This window comes from Triticum urartu, chromosome 1A, assembly GCF_056163025.1.
Source record: "Triticum urartu cultivar PI428250 chromosome 1A, HENAU_Tu73, whole genome shotgun sequence".
Taxonomy (NCBI): Eukaryota; Viridiplantae; Streptophyta; class Magnoliopsida; order Poales; family Poaceae; genus Triticum; species Triticum urartu.
This window is the reverse complement of record NC_141873.1, coordinates 30,702,940-30,730,076: the sequence shown is the minus strand read 5'-3', so window position 1 is coordinate 30,730,076 and position 27,137 is coordinate 30,702,940. Positions and strand designations below refer to the sequence as shown.

At 45.0% G+C, this 27,137-nt stretch overlaps 1 protein-coding gene across 1 annotated transcript; it reads right to left on the bottom strand.

Moving 5' to 3' along the window:
• Positions 1-20,730: 20,730 nt before the first annotated feature.
• On the bottom strand, positions 20,731-21,378 carry LOC147988737 (uncharacterized). Its single transcript, XM_087546175.1, has one exon. It carries the CDS (start codon positions 21,376-21,378, stop codon positions 20,731-20,733), a length of 648 nt encoding a protein of 215 aa, XP_087402301.1.
• Between the last annotated feature and the right edge of the window lie 5,759 nt (positions 21,379-27,137).

Sequence of the window (27,137 nt, the reverse complement as noted above, 5' to 3'; positions counted from 1 at the left end):
TGTCCTGTTCTGTGTTTTTAAGGCATTCCTAATTTTTTCAGAATTTTAAAAACGGTTAGCTTCTTTTTTTAAGAAATCACAAATTTAAAAAAAAATTAGACTTTTAAAAGTGTTCGCTTATTTTTGAAAAATGTTCGAAATTTTAGAATTCCAAATTTGAAAAACGTTTGCAATTCTAAACTTTTGTTCACAAATTCTAAAAATGTTAATATTTGACCAAATAGGTTCGCAAATTTAGAAAATGTTTAGAGAATTTCACAACATGTTCGCACTTTCAAAAAAAAATATGCATTATTTAAAATGTTTTCTGTTTTTCAATTTTATTCCTGTTTTTTTTTAAATGTCCGCATTTTTTATTTTGTTCCTGTTTTTCAAAAATGTTCTGAGATTCCCAAAAATGTTCTTATTTTCAGAAAATAATAGAAAGTGTTCAGAATTTCAAAATTTATTTTACAAAATCGGACCGGCCACTAATTCTTATTATATTCGTGCAGATTATTAGTCACTCGGGCTCGCTTGCTCCACTGGCGTTGAACTCCGTTTAACACGTGTGAGGTTTGGGGTTCTAATACCAAGTAGATATACATGGCTCGGTCTTCCTCATGATCCTTGTATACCAATGAACATCAATCAATAAAACCTAGTTTGTTGTGCTAAAAGAAAATGCTGAGAACGACCAAGCTTCACTTTCCTTGATGATGCTACTAGCATTACACCCCTCAGACCTCCAGTGGATATCATAAACGACTTAGTTGGTTGTGCTAGCAAGTCTGTGTGGCAGTGGGAGTGGCAATTGAATGTTGAACAGACATGTCATCAAGCAAACCAGACTGCAGCATATATATATATATATATATATATATATATATATATATATATATATATATATATATATATATATATATATATATATATATATATAAGAGTGTGACACTTACTGAAGCAGCAACTGAAGGCCATATCTAATAGTATCGACATGGAAATATATACTTATTTACATTGTTAGTAGCTTGAAACTTCAAATCTGATATTTCGCCATGCACTTTGTTGTCCACACAAGATACTGTCAAAATCAGTAGAAAGCTACCAGTAGGTGTTTTTTTTTAGAAAAAGGAGGATGTACCCGGCCTCTGTATCCGGACGATGCATGCAGTCATATTATTAATTATTCACAAAGACCATACAAGGTGATACATCAATAAGCCTGAAGCCATCATCTTGGCAACACCGTTACTACTCCTATCCCCTTAATGAAGGCGTGCCGAATGTCTGGACCTAATACCAAATAAACATCGCACCAAAGCCTAACATCTAAAACCAGATATCTCATCCAAGCCACTACTTGGACACATCTTTCAGTGCATTGTGTGGTGCTAAGTACGTATATCAGAAACAACCACATAGTAGTTGTGGTCAGTTATGTTAAAAGATTCCAAAGTACGAGTATATCAGAAGAAAGAAATACACGAGCCGTATCGTTCGTGTGCATCGTGCTGCATTCGTCGCCATGGGACATAGTTGCTTCTTTATTTGCTTGCCCGATCTGAGACTAAGAGTATATATATAAAGCCTGCACAGGGCTCGAATCCTAACAAACTCTGGAGGATAAGATCCTATCAGATTGAAAAGATACTTACAGATCGATTTGGCCAGTCCTTTGCTGGCTGCACCAGCTAGACCCCTCACTCACGTGACACTTATCTTATATTGTCCTGTCATTCCAGGTAATTCTTAACCTGTCATTAAGGAGTGTAAAAAAAAATGACGTCAGTACACAATAAGATATACAATAAGACATACTATTAGTTTCAGAAAACTAAATGATTAGCAGATGTTTATACCTATCAGCAGACATAATTAGTGAATGTTTTTTTTTGCGAAGTAAATTAGTGAATGTTTTGCACGTACTGGCACTAAGGCTGGTTGTAATGGGGAGTATCATATACTAGTATCATGCATATGATACTAGTCTATGATACTACATCTCTAATGCATAGTATCATAAGTTGGTATCATAGAAGACTACATTTATTGCCATGCATGACACAAAGTAGCACATCATTTAATATGATACAGTATCATGATATGATACTCAAGCCTCTCTTTCTTCATTTAATTCTATGCCACCTCACCAAACTTGCTTAGTTGGCATGCATGATACTATCTATGATACTCCCATTACGGTCAGCCTAAGAAACAAGAGATACCAAGATTGTTTTATCATGAGCACTGCCCACGCGCACTGGGTAATTAAGAAACCATCTAATGTACAACCTATTTATGGTCGTCGAACCAATGACCATCGGCCATTCATCACAATCAATGATGAACCCACTTATAATTAACGAAAGGCATTTCATCACAATAAATGATCAGATCATTAACTGTTGCTGGCATCTCGGAAACCAACCGCCACCACCCATGCACCTCCCAAAAGCTTGGACTTCCTTAGTATTTCTGCTGTGTGATTCTTTAAATGAGTTTACGGCGATTTGAGATTCTTGTGATGTCAGTTTAATTTGAGAAACACCAGCATGAAATACTTGCTCAGGAACATATCTGATACATCCATTTGGGTGATTTAGGCGATGCCGTGATACTCGGAACGTTATGTTCCATGTCTTGAAGTTGCATTTCCATTGTCGAAAACTACACATTTTCTTGTTACCAGTAGTGCTATGATTTTCATGAACTTTTCCAAGTGCTAGAAGCTGACATAACACTGAATGTCAAACACCCCTATTCAAATATTTCCATATTTCACATCAGTTTGTCCTTATAATGGCGGTGGATTGTCAATGTGTCATAGTGGTGGTAGCTATGTATGTTTTCCACTTGATTTGCGCACCATTTACGCATGCCCGCGTGGATTGGCGTTCTTATGTTGCACACATTTATAACTAAACCACTACTATTATAGCAAGTACTTTGGTTTGTTTATTAGCTTTGGTTAGCTTTCCATGTAAAGCTCTTTTTCTCCACTCAACATGTCACTTGAGATGATCATTGGAAGAAGGAAGCCATCCGTCAACACCACAGCAGAAAAAGGCATTATTCACGGTGGGTTTTGATGCACCACTAGCTGCCTTTCTGTGCCATTAGTTGACAACTAATCACTCATGTGCAAACACAACAAGTTGCAACACATCATGTCTGCCTCAAAACATCCTTATCTCTGCAGATTTGTGTCACAATTAGACTGACAGGTGCACATACGCCTTGTGCACATTAATCCTCTCATTAGCTAGCTATGGTACATGTAATGATATAAATAGTTGTCATCATGAATAAAGTAATATAGTAGTTAGCAAACTAACAAGAACTTGCTGATTGAAATTTGGAAGTAATTAGCATGCATGTGTGTCTACATTGTGTGACCCCTCACCAGAAGATAGCTTAGCTCCTAGCTAGCTAGCTAGTGATTTGGTTAGAAGATCACTAATTCATTCATTAGTCACCTAATCTGTCCGATAAGCATGGTGTTTGACGCGTGTCACAGGCGAATCTAATTTTTTTAATCTACAACGAGTCATCAGGCAAATTAAAGGGGATTGGTCATCATGGGTTGATTGTCTATTTGCTTGGCCTAAAGTTTGTGTTCATGTGCCGATTTGATCTGCTTGCTTGTTTATTTCCCTGCTTTTCGGTGATCATGTGAGTTAAAAATTAACGCGGTAAGATTGCTCGACTCGTGGTCGGCCCAATGACAGCGACACGCCAGGAAGATTATGTTGTACGACCATCAAATTAGTTTGTTAAGCAATGTGGAGTCCAAAGTGTTAATGTGCGAGTTAATTAAGTAGAGCTTTTCTAGCTCGAATGAGTGATGTACAATGCATTGTTGTGGGCCATGTATAATTAATATCATCTTGATATTAATAGTACATTCTTCTTTGTCGAAAAATGATACTATCTCCGTTTCAGTTTATAAGTCCTACGCGTATACCTAGGTTGCCAATTTTATCACCTTAATATAAACTATATAACACACAAATTATACGGTTTGAAAATAGAGCATCTGAAGTTTATATTGGTATATTTTTTGTAATATATGACTTGTATTAAGTTGGTTAAATTAACAACCTAGGGGCACGCGCACGCCCTGTAAACTGAGAGAGAGGTAGTAAAAACTTTGTGGATGCCAACATAATAGTTTGACTTGTGCGACCAAAATCGTTCTAGAGGAGAGCACACATGAACCTCGATCTGCATGCATGTGGCCCGCAGCTCTTTGCATTAACATAAGGAAGCTAGAAGGAGACATTAGTTAGGTTAATTAGGGGCAGTTTTGATCACGAACTAACCAACGAAGAATATACCACATGCATGCATAATGCATCTACATAGTGCTAGTGGGAACATGTTAATTCTAAGGCGAGGTTATGTTATTGCTATTGACCCTCCCATGCATCATGAGCTCCCCTACGTTAACTAATGTACAAGTGATCAGGCAAACGAAAACTAATGCAAGTTGTGTGCTGGGAAAATAAAAAATGGAAGGTAACATAAAAGTGACTCTAGAAGCGTGAAATAATGATGATCAAGAGAGATATCAAATCTTACTCTTGAGATATCGAAGTTTAGTGCCCTGCCCTGCTTTGATTAGTAAGACACCATTACGATCGTCGCTATTTGATTGATACATACCTTGCAAAGAGGCAACATAAACATCGTTGACATCGATGTCACTTGAGCTAGTGTAATCATGAGTAGTTAAATAGCATTGTTAATTTACTCTTGTGAAAGTGCTTTGTGCTACATCCGTTGCTACTTGCTACCGCACCAAGTGACCTCAATAAGTAGCATATACTCTCTCGGTAAAGAAATATAACGGGGGAGTGCGATCGAGGAGACATTAGCTGTCAACCACCGATTGGTAGCAAGTAGTAATTAACCGCAGTGCATATAAGTGGATCCATTAATATTTTGGTGTAGTAGATGTCGGTATATTTTTGTAGACTTGGTCAAACTCAAACCTAAATAAATTTGATTTATGACAATTTTAGAATGGAGGAGTATCTCTTTAACCAAAAGTCCTTTTTGTGCTAGTTATATACATTAAAATTTCTTTTTTCACGGGGAAGCACCCTAGATCCATTAAGTATTACTAGTGATATAACAAACTCCAAACAAAAAAGAAATTATATTCATGTCCCTGGGGAGTCGACCAGACACACACGCCGCTACGAGCTGAGGGTGCGCCCCCACCGCCGCCGCTCTCTCCCAGAGCCGGCTTGACATTGGAATCTGTGGACGGACCATCTGCAAGCGGGAAGTCTTCAAGCAAAGGTTCAGACCAGTGCGTCGGCGAGGAGGCGGGACACATGCATCATTGGCAACACTTCAACATCTCTCTCGCCGGCTGATCTGAAGTCGCTCCAAAAAGAACGACACACCATAGCAGCCACTGAGCTTCACCATCGCCACGTCCAAAGAGGGCACGACGCCGGAGAGTAGCATCAACCGCACCGAAGACCAAGTGTGATCAGATCGAAGGATCGATCCAAAGCACACAAAAGCAACTGACCTGCAACCGCCCACGTCGACGAAGCTGACGAAACGATGCACCACCGGATGCACAACCTAGTCACGGTTGTCTCCGGCACCATCGCCTCCCAGCCGAACCAAGAATGACACCGTGGGGCCCACACCCAGACACCTAAACAGCCTAGCTATGCTACGTGTACACAGATCCATCCGGTGAGCCGTCCCCCCTCCACCTCCGGCAGCCCAAGGCCACATGAGGAGAGAGAGAGAGAAGGGCTTGCCGGAAGAAACGAAATCTCCGGTTTAGTCGCCTCTCGTTACGCAGACCGCCTACACTGGTAGAAAAAGGGCATGTTGTCCCGGTTCGTAAGGGCCTTTTGTCCCGGTTCCTGAACCGGGACTAAAGGGTCGGTACTAATGCTCTGTCTCTTTACTCCCGGTTCAATCCAGAACCGGGACAGATGGGCCTTCACGTGCCCTGTGCGTGGAGCCCAGGCAGGAGACCCTTTGGTCCCGCTTGGTGGCACCAATCGGAACAATAGGCATCCACGCGTCAGCATTTCTGTGGCTGGGGTTTTTGTTTTTGTTTTAAAGGGGGGGGGGTTGGGGGTTTTGGGGGGTTAATTTAGGTGTTTCATATATTGTATTAGCTAGCTATAATTAATAGAGAGAAGTATCCTCTCTTATGTCCGTGCTTGATCGACGTTACGTACTATACATACGTATAGAGAGGACTAGACACGCTAGCTAGCTAGTAAGCAAACGAAGGAAACAGAAGATCGTCATGAACATATATGCATACAGAGAGAAGTGATATCGACCACCTCTCCTTCTCCGAGAGATTGGTCGAACAACAAGTTCTCGTATATCTATCCGACACTAGCGGCTACATATATACAATAATTATCTCTTACAAATATAATCATACGGACTCATGGTCCACATAGTATTCTCCGTCTTCAGCGATCACGTGGTCAAGAAAGAATGCCGCCAATTCTTCTTGAATTGCTCGCATGCGAGCTGGTGCTAGGAGTTCATCCCGCTTCCGAAACATCTAATTTGAAGAAGGGGGTCAATATATATATATATATATATATATATATATATATATATATATGAATGAATGAAACTCAACACAAATGATGGTAATAAAATAAAATTGTGAATGTTGTTATTTACGTACTTCATATTGTTCGTCAGTGTAGCCCCGCTCACAGGTCGTGTGGCGGATGGACTCGCAAACGTAGTATCCACAGAAATCATTCCCTTGTTTCTGCCACAACAACTTTACAAAAAATAGAGGTCAATCAAACTGATAAGCAAGAATGCCAAATGGAATTGATGAAACTAGCGCTTGAATCAAATAGGAGATGCGCGGAACATGCTACTATAGTACTTACTTTCGGGTGTCTAAATTGCAGCTTCTTCGGGAGTCCTGGAGCTTTTTTGGAGAATTTTTTCCAAACCCTGCCAGACAAAGAAAACAATTACTTGATATATCAGGAAATGAACAAAGTTGCTAATATGGTGGATAATGATCGATTTAACTTACTTCTCGAGCATTTGAGTCATGTCCGCATAGTCCTGGGGATCTTTTCGTTTTGAGTCTAAGACGGTTACTAGTCCCTGCTCAAGCTTAATCTCTAGGAGAATATAGTGGTAACTGCACATGCATGCATAACTCATCAATTACATTACTATAACCTTGACTAATATATAAGGGAAATCGAATACGCACAAGACAGTAACACTCACTTGAAGTTGTAAGGAAAGAGTATTATATCTTTGTTTTCATTTATTACCAACGATCGTAGCAAGTTGGCCTCGGTATCTGCGGCATGAAATTTAACCTGAGTTGCATCTATGAGATATGTGTTAATGAACCCAATATCACCGACTTGTCTTTTCTTCAATTCGGCGATCTTCAATCTGCATAATATAGTGAGGATGATTATAAATACATGCAATGAAAGAGCTGAGCTATATAGAGAGACTTAATGACATAAGTAGTACTACTTACAGATAGTAGCAGGTGACCATTGTTTTATCGAGGGCCAATTGATTGAAAAACTGAAAGAACTCCTAAAATGGAACATGTAACAGTTCAATTCCAACGAGGTCATGCTCCTTTTTAACTTTCACATACAAAGTACTCCTCCCCCAGAGTCTCTGCAGATTTTCAAGTACCAATCATGCAATCTTCGCATCATCATTGATAGAGATCTTTCATCTTTGACGAGAGGCTTCCCGTACTCGTATCTTTGTATCTGCACCTCCATGAAATCATAATGTACATCGTCGGGCAGGTAATCGCCAAGATTGCTATAACCGGGCACCATCCTCGGATCATTAGCGACGTTGTCGCTAGGCACCTTGAGCGGGGGGCATGATTGCTTCGCTTGTTCACCGAGCTGGGCAATTTGTTTCCCAGCTCGTCGTTCTTTCCGCCTTTGATCACTGACAGTACTTCCCGACCGCTCCGCTTCGGCAAATTCCTTTCCAATAATGCGCTCATAGTTTCCTTTCGGCGGAGACTTGGGTGGTTTGTCAGGGCAGCCAGAGTGCGCTTCGCTTTCACCGGATCTACCTTCTTCCCCGGAGGTGGATGTTTCTTTGCTTTCACCCCTTCAAAGTAGTTCCTCACTTCTTCTCGTGCGATCTCGGCGTTCTCCTCTGGGGTCCTCTCGTATGGTAACTTCTCTGGAGTCTTCAGAGAAGGACCAAATCTGTATTTTCTCCCGCCTCTGGCTGTACTGCTAGACGCTGGCAGAGCAGACGGAGCGGTTGTCTTCTTTACTTGCTTACGAGGCGGAGGAGAAGGACTACGACGCGCCGGAGCAGCCGGAGCGGCGGCAGGTCTCTTCCGCCCTTGCTGACGAGGCGGAGAAGGAGGAGGCTGGTTGCTCGGGCGCGTCGGCGCAGGCGGAGAAGGAGGCGGAGTGCCGCCACGCGCCGGAGAAGGAGCCGGTCGAGTGCCCTGATCGTCACTCACCGGAGGAGGAGGCGGTGGAGGAGGCAGAGTGCCCTGACTCGCCGGAGGAGGAGGCGGTGGAGGAGGCGGAGTGCCCTGACTTGCCGAAGGAGGAGGAGGCGTCCAGTTCGAAAGGTTGATGAGCTCCTTCCGCCATAGGCATGGAGTCTTCAGAGCAGACCCCAGCCTAGTCTCCCCTTCACCGGTAGGGTGGTCAAGCTGGAGGTCCTCAAATCCCTCCGTTATTTCATCCACCATCACCCTAGCATATCCTTCTGGAATCGACCGGCAGTGAAAAGTTGCGCCGGGTTTAGTAGAATAAACAGAGCCAACAGCCGCCTTGACCTTCAAATTCATCCATTGCATCATAAGGTAGCAATTTTGAGACTCCGTGATAGCATCCACGGGATAGCTGGCAGGAGCCGTCAAGGCATGCTCCGGCTGAAGCAGCTCGGTGGACGCCACGCTGCTTCTCCGTTGAGATGGCGGGGTAGCTTTGGGGGAAGCTTCGGCAGTACGTTTGCTGCGATTTGCTTCTCGTTCCTCTATCGCTTGTACCCTTGCTTGCAGCGCCTGCATTTGGGTCTACTGCAATTTTTTCCTCCTCTCCTGGGATTTGTAACCGCCTGCGTCCGGAAACCCAACCTTCCACGGAATGGAGCCTGGCGTGCCTCGTGTCCGTCCAGGGTGCTCAGGATTCCCGAGGGCCATTGTGAGCTCGTCGTTCTCTCTGTCTGGAAAGAACGTCCCTTGCTGCGCTGCTTCGATATACTGCTGAAGCTTCCTGACTGGTATGACCATTTGATCGTTCGTCCAGATGCACTTCCCTGTTACAGGGTCCAAGATTCCGCCAGCCCCGAAGAACCAAGTCCGGCAACGGTCTGGCCAGTTAATTATCTCTGGTTCGATCCCTTTATCAACCAGATCATTCTCAGTCTTGGCCCACTTAGGCCGGGCTTCCAGGTAGCCACCTGACCCCGTGCGATGGTAATGCTTCTTCTTCGCAGCATTTTGCTTGTTTGTCGCCGACATCTTCTTACTCTTTTCCGATGTCTTGTGGGCCACAAATGTGGGCCAGTGATCTCTGATCTTCTCATATCTGCCCTTGAATTCTGGTGTCTCTTTATTTTCGACAAACTTATTTAGCTCTTTCTTCCACCTCCTGAATAGTTCTGCCATCCTCTTAAGAGCAAAAGACTTGATTAATTGCTCTTTAACTGGCTTCTCTGGATCATCCTCTGGCGGTAGGGTGAAATTTGACTTCAGCTCAGTCCAAAGATCATTTTTCTGCATATCATTGACATAAGACACCTCAGGGTCTTCTGTAGCCGGCTTTAACCATTGCTGGATGCTGATCGGGATCTTGTCCCTAACCAAAACCCCGCACTGAGCAACAAATGCGCTCTTTGTCCGGAGGGGTTCAATCGGTTGGCCGTCGGGCGCGATTGCTATGATCTCAAACTTTTCATCCGAGCTCAACTTTTTCTTCGGGCCTCGTCTCTTTACCGAAGTTGTGCTCGATCCGGAGGGCTAGAAAAAAGAATAAAGACTTAATTAATATGTGTACATACCAAAACAATGAATGCATCAATTAGTTAGTCAGCAGAAGCCTAACTAATATATATACCTGGCCGGACTCGGTTCGGTCACCGAAGACGTCATCACGGTCTCCTTCTTGCACCGGCATTGGGTCACCGGAGCCGTCCTCACGGTCTCCTTCTTGCACCGGCATTAGGTCACCGGAGCCATCATAATCATAGCCGGCTGCTTCCAGACCATCGGTGTCGTTGAGAAACAACGAGCAGACGACATCACTTCCTCGTGCGATTATGTCCCCCAACAACTCTTCTTGTACTTCGTCTCGGGCGGTGTCCATAGTTTCTACAAATATTGACAACATGACAATTATTATTCAAACATGACAGATGGATATATTAGTGGCAAACGTAGAACTAATATTAATTAGTGGCCTCGATGCTGCTTCTCTAGGGTTTGGGGTGGCCTCGATGCTGCTTCTCTAGGGTTTGGGGTGGCCTCGACAACGCTTCAAGGATAAAAAAGAAGAGGAAGAAGAAGAAAAAAGAGGAGAAGAAAGAATAGAGGAGTAAGAACTCCTCTATTCTTTCTCCTCTATTCTTTCTTCTCCTCTTTTTTTTTCTTCTTCCTCTTTTTTTTATCGGGAACGAGGGTCGTCGAGGGTCACCGAGCGGTAGAGGAAACCCTAAATAACAAGTATCGTGGGTGTGAGATACATGTGGCCGTCGGTGTCGGACACTACATCCACGTCCCACAAGTGACGTGGGCGTCGAAACCCGCGCCACTTGTGGGACGTGGATGTACTGTCCGACACTGACGGCCACATGTATCTCACACCGACGATACTTGCTATTTAGGGTTTCCTCTACCGTTCGGCGACCCTGACCCTCGACGACCCTCGTTTCCGATAAAAAAAGAGGAAGAAAAAAAAAGAGGAGAAGCAAGTATCGTGGGTGTGAGATACATGTGGCCGTCGGTGTCGGACACTACATCCACGTCCCACAAGTGACGTGGGCGTCGAAGCCCGCGTCACTTGTGGGACGTGGATGTACTGTCCGACACCGACGGCCACATGTATCTCACACCGACGATACTTGCTATTTAGGGTTTCCTCTACCGCTCGGTGACCTTCAACGACCCTCGTTCCCGAGAAAAAAAGAGGAAGAGGAAGAAGAAAAAAAAGAGAGGAGAAGAAAGAATAGAGGAGAAGAACTCCTATATTCTTTCTTCTCCTCTTTTTTTCTTCTTCCTCTTCTTTTTTATCCTCTTTTTCCTCTCATGTTCGACGACCCTCGACCCCTCGGTGATCCTAGACCCCCTCTCGACCCCCTCATGTCGAAGTTATCGGGTAGGGGGTATATCGACAACGACATACCCGATACATACATACATACATACATATCACATGCATCCATACATATATGAAAAAAATTAATATCTACTAATTAACAACCTAAATAAAAAAACTAATACATATAGGAAGAAGAAGAAAAAAGAAGAGAAGAAAGAATAGAGGAGAAGACTTCCTCTTCTTCCTCTCCTCTTCTTCTCCCTCTTCTTTCCCTTCTTCCTCGCCTCTCTCATGAATGTCCGACGTTCTTGACCCTTGACCCCCTAAACTAGTTCTCAACCCTCGACCCCCTAAACTAGTTCTCGACCCCCCCTCATGTCGAAGTTATCAGGGAGGGGGTATATCGACCCCCCCTCATGTCGAAGTTATCGGGGAGGGTTATATTGACCCCCCCTCCTGTCGAAGTTATCGGGGAGGGGGTATATCGACAATGACATGCATACATGGAAAAAATGCTATCCATCTATATATACATAGCCACATACATATATACATGGAAATAATGCTATGAAAAAAAAATGAACAAAAAAAATGCTATGAACAAAAAAATAATACACATAAACAAAAAAATACATATATGAACAAAAAATGCTCTGAACAAAAAAATACACATATATGAACATCTATACATACATATAGCCACATACATATATACATTATATATACGAACAAAAAAATGAAAAAAATGATAAACTGGGGTGGCGGCGGCTCACAGCAGCGAGGTTGACCGGCGAGGGCGACGGCGGCGGCGGCGAGGGCGTCGGCGAGGGCGGCGGATGGCTCGGGGAGGAGGGCGGCGAGGACGGCATGGGCTCGGGGATGACCGCGAGATTGGGGGCGGCACGGGCTCGGGGCGGCGCGGGCTTGGGGACGACGGCGAGCTCGAGGGGCGGCGTGAGCTCGGGGAGGAGGGCTCGGGGACGACGGCGAGCTCCGAGGCTGCACGGGCTCGATGGCGGCGCGGGCTCGAGGGCGGCAAGGGCTCGGGGGCGGCGCGAGCTCGAGGAGTGGGCGGCGGCGGCGACGAGGAGCGGGCGGTGACGGCGACGGCGACCTCGGGGTGGCGACGGCGAGCACGGGCAGCCTGGCGGCGTCGTCGGGGCGGGATCGAAGAACTGAACCAAAATTTTCACAAGGGTGGCTTATATAGACGGAGCATTGGTCACGGTTCGTGGCACAAACCGTGACCAATGCACCCCTTTAGTCCCGGTTGGTGCCACTAACCGGGACCAAAGGCCTCTTTTCAGCAGCCCAAAGGGTGGGAAGCGGCGTCCTTTGGTCTCGGTTGGTGGCACCAACCGGGACTAAAGGGGGCATTGGTCACGGTTTGTGCCACGAATCGTGACCAGTGCAACCTTTAGTCCCGGTTGGTGCCACCAACCGGGACCAAAGGCCTTGTGCGGCTGCGGCGTCGAAAGTTTGGTCCCAGCTCGCTAGTTGAGAGGGGTGCGCAGTGGTTTATAAGCCCCACTGCCGCACCCCTCTCGAGCTTCTGTCCATTGCAGGCTTACGGGCCTAATTGTCACTGCTATGCCTGTGGGCCTACTGGGCCTCCTGCGGGCTGAATCCTAGCCCTTGGATGGGTTTCTAGTCGTATTCAGGCCGTGGGGGCCCAGTAGGTGGCATTTTTTTGTTTTTTTGCTTTATTTATTTTATTTTCTTTTGTTTTTTGCTTTATTTTTTAATTCTTTATGCTTTTAGTTTTAGAAAAATTATAAACTTTTTGTTAATGCCATTAGTTTTCAAATTTGAAAACACTTTTTTTGTTTTTTTGTTTTCTTTGTTACTTTATTTATTTTATTTTGTTTCTACTTACAACAAAATACTTATTCTTGCTATTTTTTTCCAGTTTTTTTGTTTTTTTTCTGCATTATTTATTTTCTTTTGTTTTTTACTTTATTTTTTTATTCTTTTTTCTTTTAGTTTTAGAAAAATTATAAACTTTCTGTTAGTGCCATTAGTTTTCAAATTTGAAAACACTTTTTTAGTTTTTTAGTTTTCTTTGTTGCTTTATTTATTTGATTTTGTGATTAACTTTACTATAAAAATAGTTTTTTTCCTGTTTTTTTGATTTGTTTTTTGCATTATTTATTTTCTTTTGTTTTTTGCTTTAATTTTTAATTCTGTTTGCTTTTAGGTTGGCAAAATTATAAACTTTCTGTTAGTGCCATTAGTTTTAGAAAAATTATAAACTTTCTTTTAGTGCAATTAGTTTTCAAATTTGAATAGTTAAAATTTGAATTCTTTGAAATTTGTGTGAATCACAAGTTTGTGATTAACTTACTAAAAAATGACAATAGATGCGCTTATAGAGAAAATTCAACCTAAATTCATAGTAAATTTCTATGAATTTCAGAGAAATTCACTATGAATTTAGGTTAAACTTTTCTCTATTAGGGCATCTATTTTCACTTTGAGAGGAGCTCAACAAGGCAGAGAGGGAAGGGCTTATAAACCGGTGTGAGCCCCCTTCGGTTGGCGAGGTGGGACTAAACTCTGCCCGCAATGAGGACCAACCCTTTAGTCCCGCTTTGTGGCACAAACCGGGACTAATGGTCATGGGCCAGGGGCGAGGAGCAAAATTATAAACTTTCTGTTAGTGACATTAGTTTTAGAAAAATTATAAACTTTCTGTTAGTGCCATTAGTTTTCAAATTTGAATAGTTAAAATTTGAATTCTTTAAAAATTGTTTGAATCACAAGTTTGTGATTAACTTTACTTTTTCCAGTTTTTTTGTTTTTTGCATTATTTATTTTCTTTTGTTTTTTGCATTTTTTAATTCTTTTTGCTTTTAGGTCAGAAAAATTATAAACTTTTTGTTAGTGCCATCAGTTTTAGAAAAAATTATAAACTTTCTGTTAGTGCCATTAGTTTTCAAATTTGAATAGTTAAAATTTGAATAATGGTATTACGAGGGCCGAACCATAAGACATTAAAGCATTTCAAATGAACTCTGAAAAAGTTGAAAGTTGGCATGGTATCATAATTTCACCCACATAGCATGTGCATGTACAAAACGGACAATGGTAGCATGTTCATGTGTTACAAAGTTGGCATGGTATCATCATAATAGTTGCGGGAGAAAGTCTTCACTTTTTCTTCGCTTGTATCATTTGCTTATTGCGCCGTAACCATGGATAATCTTCATTGTTTATCAGGATGCTTGGGTCAGCCTTGACATTGAAGAGAGGAATTTCATGGAACTTTTCATAATCTTCAGACATGTCTATCTTGCCGTCCACTCCCAGGATGTCCCTTTTTCCTGAAAGAACTATGTGGCGCTTTGGCTCATCGTATGATGTATTCGCTTCCTTATCTTTTCTTTTTTCTCGGTTTGGTAGACAGGTCCTTCACATAGATAACCTGTGCCACATCATTGGCTAGGACGAACGGTTCGTCAGTGTACCCAAGATTTTTCAGATCCACTATTGTCATTCCGTACTGTGGGTCTATCTGTACCCCGCCGCCTGACAGATTGACCCATTTGCACTTAAACAAAGGGACCTTAAAATCAGGTCCGTAGTCAAGTTCCCATATGTCCACTATGTAACCATAATATGTGTCCTTTCCGCTCTCGGTTGCTGCATCAAAGCGGACACCGCTGTTTTGGTTGGTGCTCTTTTGATCTTGGGCGATCGTGTAAAATGTATTCCCATTTATCTCGTATCCTTTGTAAGTCAATACAGTCAAAGATGGTCCCCTGGACAACAAGTACAACTCATCACAAACAGTGTTATCACCTCTGAGACGTGTTTTCAACCAACTGCTGAAAGTCCTGATGTGTTCACACATAATCCAGTCGTCGCACTGCTCCGGGTGTTTGGAGCGCAGACTGTTCTTGTGTTCATCGACATACGGGGTCACCAAGGTAGAGTTCTGTAGAACTGTGTAGTGTGCTTGAGACCAAGAATATCCGTCCCTGCATATTATTGAGTCTCTTCCAAGAGTGCCTTTTCCGGTCAGTCTCCCCTCATACCGCGATTTAGGGAGGCCTATCTTCTTAAGGCCAGGAATGAAATCAACACAAAACCCGATAACATCCTCTGTTTGATGGCCCATGGAGATGCTTCCTTCTGGCCTAGCGCAGTTACGAACATATTTCTTTAGGACTCCCATGAACCTCTCAAAGGGGAACATATTGTGTAGAAATACGGGCCTCAGGATGACAATCTCGTCGACAAGATGAACTAGGACATGCGTCATGATATTGAAGAAGGATGGTGGAAACACCAGCTCGAAACTGACAAGACATTGCACCACATCACTCCTTAGCCTTGGTACGATTTCTGGATCGATCACCTTCTGAGAGATTGCATTGAGGAATGCACATAGCTTCACAATGGCTAATCGGACGTTTTCCAGTAGAAGTCCCCTCAATGCAATCGGAAGCAGTTGCGTCATAATCACGTGGCAGTCATGAGACTTTAGGTTCTGAAACTTTTTCTCTGGCATATTTATTATTCCCTTTTTATTCGACGAGAAGCCAGTCGTGACCTTCATACTGAGCAGGCATTCAAAGAAGATTTTTTTCTCTTCTTTCGTAAGAGCGTAGCTGGCAGGACCTTTATACTGCTTCGGAGGCATGCCGTCTTTTTCGTGCAAACGTTGCAGGTCCTCCCGTGCCTCAGGTGTATCTTTTGTCTTCCCATACACGCCCAAGAAGCCTAGCAGGTTCACGCAAAGGTTCTTCGTCACGTGCATCACGTCGATTGAAGAGCGGACCTCTAGGTCTTTCCAGTAGGGTAGGTTCCAAAATATAGATTTCTTCTTCCACATGGGTGCGTGTCCCTCAGCGTCATTCGGATCAGCTAGTCCACCGGGACCCTTTCCAAAGATTACGTGTAAATCATTGACCATAGCAAGTACGTGATCACCGGTACGCATGGCGGGCTTCTTCCGGTGATCTGCCTCGCCTTTGAAATGCTTGCCTTTCTTTTGACATTGATGGTTGGTCGGAAGAAATCGACAATGGCCCAGGTACACATTCTTTCTGCATTTGGCCAGGTATATACTTTCAGTGTCATCTAAACAGTGCGTGGATGCGTGGTATCCTTTGTTTGTCTATCCTGAAAGGTTACTGAGAGCGGGCCAATCGTTGATGGTCACGAACAGCAACGCCTTTAGGTTAAATTCCTCCTGTCTGTGCTCATCCCACGTACGTACACCGTTTCCATTCCACAGCTGTAAAAGTTCTTCAACTAATGGCTTTAGGTACACATCAATGTCGTTGCCGGGTTGCCTAGGGCCTTGGATGAGAACTGGCATCATAATGAACTTCCGCTTCATGCACATCCAAGGAGGAAGGTTATACATACATAGAGTCACGGGCCAGGTGCTGTGATTACTGCTCTGCTCCTCGAAAGGATTAATGCCATCCGCGCTTAAAGCAAACCATACATTCCTTGGGTCCTTTGCAAACTCATCCCAGTACTTTCTCTCGATTTTTCTCCACTGCGACCCGTCAGCGGGTGCTCTCAACTTCCCATCTTTCTTTCGGTTCTCACTGTGCCATCGCATCAACTTGGCATGCTCTTCGTTTCTGAACAGACGTTTCAACCGTGGTATTATAGGAGCATACCACATCACCTTCGCAGGAACCCTCTTCCTGGGGGGCTCGCCGTCAACATCACCAGGGTCATCTCGTCTGATCTTATACCGCAATGCACCGCATACCGGGCATGCGTTCAGATTCTTGTATGCACCGCGGTAGAGGATGCAGTCATTAGGCATGCATGTATCTTCTCCACCTCCAATCCTAGAGGGCATACGACCTTCTTTGCTGCGTATGTACTGTCGGGCAATTCGTTATCCTTTGGAAGCTTCTTCTTCAATATTTTGAGTAGCTTCTCAAATCATTTGTCAGTCACAGCATTCTCTGCCTTCCACTGCAGCAATTCCAGTACGGTACCGAGCTTTGTGTTGCCATCTTCGCAATTGGGGTACAACCCTTTTTTGTGATCCTCTAACATGCGATCGAACTTTAGCTTCTCCTTTTGACTTTCGCATTGCGTCCTTGCATCGACAATGACCCAGCGGAGATCATCATCATCGGACACATCGTCTGGTTCCTCTTGATCTTCAGTAGCTTCACCCGTTGCAGCATCATTGGGCACATCGTCTGGTTCCTCTTGATCTTCACCAGCTCCCCCCGTTGCAGCATCACCGTATTCAGGGGGCACATAGTTGTCATCGTACTCTTCTTCTTCGCCGTCTTCCATCATAACTCCTATTTCTCTGTGCCTCATCCAAACATTATAGTGTGGCATGAAACCCTTATAAAGCAGGTGGGAGTGAAGGATTTTCTGGTTAGAGTAAGACCTCGTATTCCCACATTCAGTGCATGGACAACACATAAAACCATTCTGCTTGTTTGCCTCAGCCGCATCGAGAAACTCATGCACGCCTTTAATGTACTCGCAGGTATGTCTGTCACCGTACATCCATTGCCGGTTCATCTGCGTGCATTATATATAATTAAGTGTCCAAATTAATAGAAGTTCATCATCACATTAAAACCAAAGTGCATACATAGTTCTCATCTAACAACATATAGCTCTCCAGAGCATCTAATTAATTAAACCATACATTGAAACTATGTAAAACATTTCAATGCGAAAACAAATGCGATCATAATCGCAACCAAGGTAACAATTGATCCAACGGCATAATGATACCAAGCCTCGGTATGAATGACATATTTTCTAATCTTTCTAATCTTCAAGCGCATTGCATCCATCTTGATATTGTGATCATCGACGACATCCGCAACATGCAACTCCAATATCATCTTCTCCTCCTCAATTTTTTTATTTTTTCCTTCAACAAATTGTTTTCTTCTTCAACTAAATTTAACCTCTTGACAATAGGGTCGGTTGGCATTTCCGATTCACATATATCCTACATAAATAGAATCTATGTCACGTTGGTCGGCATAATTTTCATAAACAATAAATGAACCAATAGTTATAAAGATAATATATATACCACATCTGAATCATAGACAGGACGAGGGCCGACGGGGGCGGATACCAAAACCATCGCATTATATAAGATGCAATAATAAAAGTAAGAAAATAATACAAGTATCTGTGTAAACATATAAGTAAGAATATTTTTTCTTTCAGAAAGAAGATAAGAACAAGAGGCTCACCACGGTGGTGCCGGCGATGAGCTCGGCGCGGGTGATCGACGGCGGTGAAGACGGTGACGGGGCGTGACGGACCGCTAAACCTAGACAAATATTATGAAAAATGGAGATTGGAGGTCGAGCTTGGAGAGGAGAAAGCTTAAGTAGTGTGGCTCGGGCATTCCATCGAACACCTTGTGTGCATAGGAGGTGAGCTAGAGCACCACGAAGCCCTCTCCCCCTCGGTCAGAAAAAAATAGAGCAGTGTGCTCTGCTCTTACGCGAGGGGGTATCTATAGGCACTTCATTGGTCCCGGTTGGTGGCATGAACCGGGACCAAAGGGGAGCCTTTGGTCCCGGTTCAAGCCACCAACCGGGACCAATGATGGTGGGCCAGGAGCGAGGCCCATTGGTTCCGGTTCATCCCACCAACCGGGACCAAAAGGTCCAGATGAACCAGGACCAATGGCCCACGTGGCCCGGCCGGCCTCCTGGGCTCACGAACTGGGACCAATGCCCCCATTGGTCCCGGTTCTGGACTGAACCGGGACTAATGGGCTGACCCGGCCTGGACCAAAGCCCTGTTTTCTACTAGTGCTAGGAAGTTGCCTGACGCTAACCTGTGGTGTGTATACATTAAAATTTCTTATGATAGGACCTTCAGAACTAGGTCATTCTTTGGATATATTTGAGATTTTGTTGTTTCAATAATATTGCAAATGAATTTCAGAAACATGTCGTGCAGGTACCAATTTTTTTCATTTCAAAAAATGTGATTTTTTTTCATTTTATTTCGTCATTTTAGTGATATTTCAAAGTAAATCATTTTATTCATATTTTTGGAATTATTTTCAGTGTCGCCCATTGTCTTCTAAAAAACAGCAAATATATTTTGCAAGTAAGGTCCTAAATTTCAACTATTTAATTTATACTTCAATCAATTTAAAAAATATGTCACATGGTTTCACACAACTTTAATTATTTTCAGGTGGATTCAGGAATAACAGTAAAACCGACTGAACTGAATTAAACCAAATTCATGTGAAATGTATATGGAATGTATCTGAAGTTAATTAAGATGTGACCAAAATGTGTGAATATTTATGAATTACATTTAAATCTTTTGAAACAATAGAGAAAGCGAGTGAAATAATTGAAAATGTTTGGATCAAAAGAATGCGTCTTTGCGTTTCAAAGTGTGACTGAAATAATTGAAGGTTCGTAAAAGAAATGTTTGAAATCCTAGAAATGACTCCGTTAAGTAATGGAGCCGTTAGAAATGACAAACCATGAACACTGGGACAAACCATGAAGCCCTAGAAATGACTCCGTCCGTTAAGTAAGGGAGCCGTTGGGTTTGCGGATGAGCCGGTGCCGGTCAACACCGCATGCATGCCTACGTGTGCATGTGAGTGTCAACCTGCTGGTCTCTTAACCATCCATCGTGTTCACTCACAAATTAAGTCTAGGATGTTCTTCTTAGAAAATTGGAATATAAGCTAGCTTGCTTGGTTAAAAAGAGAAGGAAAGACGAACACGTACGTCCCGTGAATGAGCGTGGGCACAAAGCTCCTCGTTTTTCTACGTACCCATCCATCGTGTAAACATGCATGCCTGTTCATCGACCACACTAGCTGCAGGTGCAGCTTGCTAGCCCGACTTCGCTGCAGGCTAACCGGCCAACCCGGGAAAGTATGAGCGATACGTACTAACACTAAGATGCCCACTTAAAAAAAATTAAGTGTGTGAAAATATTTCGCTTTTTTTGTGAATGTTTGCAAGACACATGTCTACAATCCATAAAAAAATAAAATCAGAATTCATTTTTATCTGAATTTCTTAAGAGCTGTACACACATGTCTTGTGAACATCCACAAAATAATTCAATTATTTCAAGACATTTAAATTTGACATTTTTAAAAATTGGGAGCATGGAACACGGTGTTGGTGTCACTAGATATTATCCCGGGCCGACCAAGCGCATGTATATGGCATGATGATAGCCAAAATGTTTGCCGACTAAGAGCATCTCCAGCCGTTCAGCCCCCAGTGCACCGAAAAAAGCGGCCTGGGGGCGAACAGGCGCTAGGTTGGCCCCTGGGGGCGACCTAGCTCCCAGCCACGTCCCCAGCCGCCGTCCCCCAGCCGCGGCAAATTCAAACTTAGATCATTCCAGCTCACAAAATAGACGCCACAAATCCGGCGACCACGCAGCCACAAGTTCGGCGTACAAAAAAGAGAAGAGACGCGCGTGCGCATCAGACGGCGAGGTCGGACTCCGGCGTCGGCGGAGTCGGCGTGCGCGGGCTTGGCGGGGTCTCTGCGCTAGACGGCGTCGGCGTGGCTTCTGTGCTGCGGGTGTTCTCGGCGGCCTCATCAGTCGGGCTTGGCGTCGGCGTCGGCGTGGGCGGCGTCGTCGATGGAAGCTGGTTCAGGATGAGGCCCCGCTCCGCCAAGTACCATGCCTTGACCGCCTCGTCGGTGCTCTGGAGCATGTCCGCCCCGCCCAGCAGGAAAGCCAGGTCGGTGTTTCTCTTCTTCGCGGCGACGTTGGTCCGAAGTAGGTCGAGCTTGATGGCGCTGCTCGACATCAACGCCGACCACCGCGCCTCAGTCTTCTCTTCACGAAGGACGGCCCGGGCTTGCGCGTCGGCGAGGCAGTGCTCGATGGACTCCTGCACTCGAGCGGTGGCCGCGTCGGCGTGTTTCCCCTTCTTGGCACCTTTGTTGCCGTCCGGCCGCCCTTCTGACGCGCCCACAGTCGGCGCGTCCGGCTTGTAGGTCTCCTTGGCCTTGTCGAGGGTGCGCCGGACTTCCGCCCACTTCTCGCACATGTCTATGCGCTTGTAGACGTGGAGGTACTTGAATTCGGCGTCGTTGTTGCCCTGCCGATACAAGGCAAACATACGCAGCAACTGCGCGGAGGAACAAACAATTGGCGGGCGCACACGGCGAGGAGAGGCGGGAGACCGGCGTGGTATACCTGATCCTCAACGCTGGCGCCGCTCTCCGGGCGAGCCGCAACCTCCTCGACGGTCCCATGCCATTTGTTGCATGCCCCTGGATACGCCCCCAATGGTTCGCCATCGCCTTCGACCGGCGCTGCATGTAGACGTCTTTGAAGTAGGGGTCGACGAGCTTGCGCTCGTCGAACTCGGCCTTGATGCGCTCCCAGTACGTCTCGATGCTCTGGTTCGTGCCGGTGGTCGGGTCGAGGCAGACGACTTTCCATGCTTCGGCGAGGCATTCCTCCTCCTTGGATGCCCACTTGATGCGCGGCTTGCCGGACCTGGCCGTCCGCTGCTTCTTCTTGCTCCTCCTCGCCGGAACAGTCGCCGGGCTCCTCCTCCTCCTCCTCCTCCTCCTCTTCGTCGTCCTCCTCCTACTCCTCCTAGCCATAGACGTAGCCGAGCTCGCCTTCCATGCCGCCGCTCAGATCCACGGTGTCGTCCGGGGTGGCGAACCCGGGAGACGCGGCGGCCGCGGCAGAGCCTGTCGCGATGATGTCATCCATGTTGGCCTCGGTCTCGTCGGTGTCGCCGAGGTGCGAGAAGGGCAGCGTGCCAAGGCGGAGAGGGGCATCGGGGAGGACGTGTAGGCGGGCGACGAGTAGTTGTATGGAGGGTACTGCACGTCGGAGAAGGCGGGCGATGGCGTCCGCTGGGCCGGCTGTCCATGGGGGAAGGTGACGTTGGGGTTGAACCCACCGTGCATGTCCCCGTCGGCATAGCCTGGTGAGGGCTTGCATCCCATGGCTGCGGCGACGGAGAACCAACGCCTTGCTAGCCCCAGGGCGTGTACTGGGCGTGGTTGCCGGGTGGGTTCATCATCCCCGCGCGAGTCGCGTCGGCCTCGGCTTGGTCCGCTGAAGCCGCCGCTGCCGCCCGCGCCGCGTTGTCATGGGCCTTCTTGGCGATCGCCCGGTTCCGCCGGTCGGCGGTGACCGCCTCCCGTCGCTGAATTTCCACCCTCCACTCGGCGTTCGTCATGCTCGGTGGCTTGGACGGCGGCGCCCTCGGCTTCCTCTGCTTCGGCTGGGCGATGGGGGCGATCGCGGTTGCCGCGGCGCGGGGGGCGACGTACTTCTTCGATGGCATGGCGGCGAAGGCGGGCGGGAGATTGGCGGGAGGAATTGAGAGAATGGGAGGGAAGTGGGGGAAAAGCGGGATATAACGGCGGGAAGAGGCGCTCGACTCGCCGACAGGACGGACCCAACCTTTCGCTTGTGCCGGCGTCCCCAGGCGCCCCGCAGGGCTCCGGGTTCGACCTGGGTCCGCCGGCACCAGTTTCGGCCCGAGCCGGTGAAAAACGGGCTTCTGGGAGGTGGCTGGGCCTTTTTTCGGCGCCGGCGCGGTAAAAACGCATGGGGAGGGCCTGTTGGGGGCGCGGCTAAAGATGCTCTAAGAAATTCGTTTGTGTATAGTGTCGGTTTGTAATTAAGCGTACCTATTTAGAGTAAGGTGCCATAGGGAATAACCTAGACCATATAGTTTGGGGGCTGCTTTAAATTAATAGCCTGTTTGATAAACACTTGAGCAAGGGTATGGGAGTTTGCACAATGGTGTTTATGAAGGGATTAGGCATGGGAATTAGATTTTTACTCCCATTCCCTTGTTTGGCATATGATGGGAATTGGCGTGGGATAAAACTCTCCTTACGAATTAACAGGGTACCCCCTGGGAAGAAATCGGTGGGAATTGGCTTCCCCAACTCATAGTCCCCTTCCCACTTAAACTCCCATTCCCTCTAATCAAACAGTGGATTTTTAATCTCCTTACCCCTCAACTCCCATTCCCCATCTCTAATTTCCCTGAACCAAACACGCTGTAAGGGATATAAGGACGGGAGCACTCATCTCAACCCATAATAAACGAGTTCCCCACGAACCACCTTAGGTCTGGTTTTTATTCAGCAACTTATGTCAGTACCTGACATTAGCTGGTGCCAGCTAGGCAGGGCAACTCCCCCTTCATCGATGAGATCACTTCGGATGCCACCCCATTCTCAAAAAATTTCTATGACTACATCCAGCTGTAAGATCGATGAAACACAATTCATCGACATACATTATAGCTATATGAAAGCCAGTTGGCATCATCACCACTGCTCCGCACCTATGATTTCGACCACCTCCCTTTCTTCCTCCTCTATCCCCTGTGTCGCCTCCTTCCTCTGTTATGTGATTGCTTGACTATTCGTATTCCTTTGTCGCACCAACCCCCCGACAATGCACAACGTGGGACCTGCTGGATAAAATCATCGTGTCACCTTCATCGCTAACAAGATCCCTTGAGACACTATCCCTCTCTCTACAATTTTTCACAACTTCATCTGGAGCGTAAGATCTGCGAAACATTATTCATCAACAACATACAAATACAACTATATAAAGCTAGTGGGCAGGGCCACCACTGGTGAGCAAGTACGATTTTGATCACCTCCCATTTTCCTCCTCTATCTCGCGCATTGACTCGCTCTCTAGTGTTTGATTGCTAGATTATTCATTTCCTTTGTGTATGCAGAATTTTATGTAGTTCTCTACTTTACTTCTTTATTCAAAAAAGTAAACCCTTAATTGATTACCAGAATATTAATTAACTAATGAAGCACATACTTGATAAGAATATACCTCCCATACATGGTGGAAGATAATTCTCCTGTTCTTTAAAATGTGTCAATATTAATGTTGATGGTGTCACTATTGACTTGCCGGATAGTAGTGTTGGAAAGCTAGCTCGCATGCATGCATGATGAGTATGTACGGGCGTTAAGTATTGTCAACGTGTTGTAAATTGACTCAGATTAAAGCGTCTCAAATCATTACCAACAGATAAACATCTTTTTTAACTTCCAAGATGTTTCGGTGTCTACTGTTGTACAACACCTGCTTTCACTATATTAATCAACACACACATTTTGTATGATCAGTCACTTTAGATCGATTGAGCAATATCTTGCACTGTAGCACGAAAAGAGGCAACATGTATTGTATAACAAAAACGATAGTATTGTATCAGTGACGGCCATTTGAGTGGTACGATAAGACTATAAATCCTCTTCCGCAAACGAAATTCATCATGGTCGATTGTGCTTCATCTTATTAATTAATCACCGCATTAGCAGCGGAAATGTAAAGCATGCGCAAGTTGCTGCCGCTGGTGCCGCAACCAATGGCCTCACACATTCTATTTACTTGCAACCAGGACCATTTGCAGTCGCCAAACCAGGTACATTTATATATGTCTCTACGTATGTATATGTCACGTTGGATTATGTTGCGGAATGTGGACCCATGCACTAAGCACATTAGGTTTCTCGCATTGGCTGATAGTCTGGTCCCACACGTGCCTCACACCCTAGAACACCGAGGGGTCTCCCTTTCTAGGGAGTTTCAGTGATTATGCGTGCTACGTAAATCATGGCCGCCGACGTCTTCTGGTTTGCACTGACGACTTTTCGGACACCGCTTCTATGAGCTTCTGGGTTAAACAAGTTTGCTCTACTGAGGCGGAGGCCTTAAGGCGGCATCGAGTTTTTCTCATGGTGCGCCGCCGATGAGTGTAGAACGAAAAAGATTTCGGCACATTTGAAGCATTGAATGTGATTCTATTTTTCTCTAAAGGTGTATTTGTAAAGACTTGTGATACTTAACTATGGTCTTGGACCTTTAAAAATAATATTGTGTTATATTACTAATATTAGCAAGTTAATAAGATGAGAGCATATTGCTATTGGATTATGCATGGGATGGCCTGTAAAAGAAGAAACAAGGAAGGACACAATAAGGAACGAGGAACAACAAAGAAGAACCGAAAGTGAGGTACGGACAAGAAGCCAACACCAAGAACATAGCACCCATCACCACTAGGTAGACCCGTGGGAGATAGCTTTGTTGGTTCAGTGGAAACGAAATCCCTCACCGGGAAGACGAAGAGAAGAAGTCCCCTACTGCCCTGTGATCCCTCCTCTCCTAGAACAATTAGGAAGTCGCGGGTACTATCGAAGGGCATCCCAGTGCCTTACATGTCAACTGAGAGTGCAAATAAACAACATCTTGACTAAGCTCTCCCAACACAAAGTCCAAATACTAGCTTTCCCTAAGTCAATACTATAAGTGACTTTAGCAACTTTAGAAGGTGAAAACTCGTAGGGTACACACCTGCCCAGCCGTGTTAGCAACCCGATTGCCTCGCAATCCGCAAAGTACTTGGATTCCACACGATGGCCCAACAAGTTTTATGTTTTGGATTTCGAAATTTACGATTTTGTCGGCCGCAACTTCTGAAACTTATGATTTTGTCGGCCGCACATACCAAGTTTTAGAAGTTAAAACTTAATGAAGTTTTAAAAACTCATCAAAACGTATTCAAGATGGATTGCATCTGAAAGGCCTCGTCACCAGAAACACAAATATGGAAATGAAGCTTAATTTGGACTTTCAGTTCAAAAGATATGGAAGAATGAAATCGAAAGCCAAAAGAAAGAGAGGGAGACGTGCCCCATAGATACGTCGCTTTAAATTCCCTCTCTTTAGAAGAGAGCATTAAACTATTGAGTTGCAACTTTGAGGTGGAATTGTATATTTTTTTACGTTGGTTTCGGAGTGGATTTTTAGCGTGAAATTCGAAGATAGGTTTATGGTTTACATCATACACGATTTATGTCATCAGGCATTATATAAGCTTTTTTTTAACTTTCTTATTACTAGATGACCGCTCAAGCACATTATTGTCAGGTTCTGAGCGAGGATTCCTATGGCACATGGGAGCATAGTGACTCCATCTTCGCTAACTTCACGTGCTCATCATTTAGAACACAAACAACCACAGAGAAAGAAAAAAAAAAGCATATTATTGTATAATATTACATTGTTGGTAGCTTGAACCTTCAGATTGATATTTCGCCATGCAGCCTGATATTTTGCCAATGCGCTTTTGTTATCCACACAACACCCTGTCAGCACATCGCTTTTGGTCCTCCAGCGCATTGTGGGGTGCTATATCGGAAGGAACACTTGAGCCGTATCCTGTGTGCATCGTGTTGCATTCGTTGCCATGGGATAATTGTTTCTTTATTGCTTGCATGATCTGAGACTATGGGCACAGTACTTGAATCCTAACGAACTGGGAAGCAACATACCTGGGGATAAGATCCTGCTAGATTAGAAAGATGCAGATTGATTTCCCTGGTCATGTGCGCTGCTGGCTGCACCAGCTAGACCTCCCTCACTCACGTCACGTGACACTTATTTTCATCACATTCTGCAGTGTTTGTGTCGAATGAGATCTGTAGTACTACAGAAAAAAGTAATTGTGTGTTCTGTACAAAACCCACATGTTTTCCTACAGAAAACCAAAAAAAAAACCTCCAGATATTTGGCTGTAGTTCTAGGAAACTGAACATTCAATTAGATCCCTTTTGTCTTCGGAGGCAGCGTTTGGTCTAGTATCGGAAGTACTCCCTCCATCTCAAAATAAATGTCTCAATCTTAATACAACTTTGTATTAAAATTAGTGCAAAGTTTAGACACTTATTTTGAGACGGAGGGAGTAGTAATTAGAGAATGCTTTGCAGGGACCGGCACTAAGAAACAAGAGCAACAAACATAGTTTTCCCAAATAGCGCCGCCCACGCGCACTGAGTAATTAAAAAACCAGCTAATGTG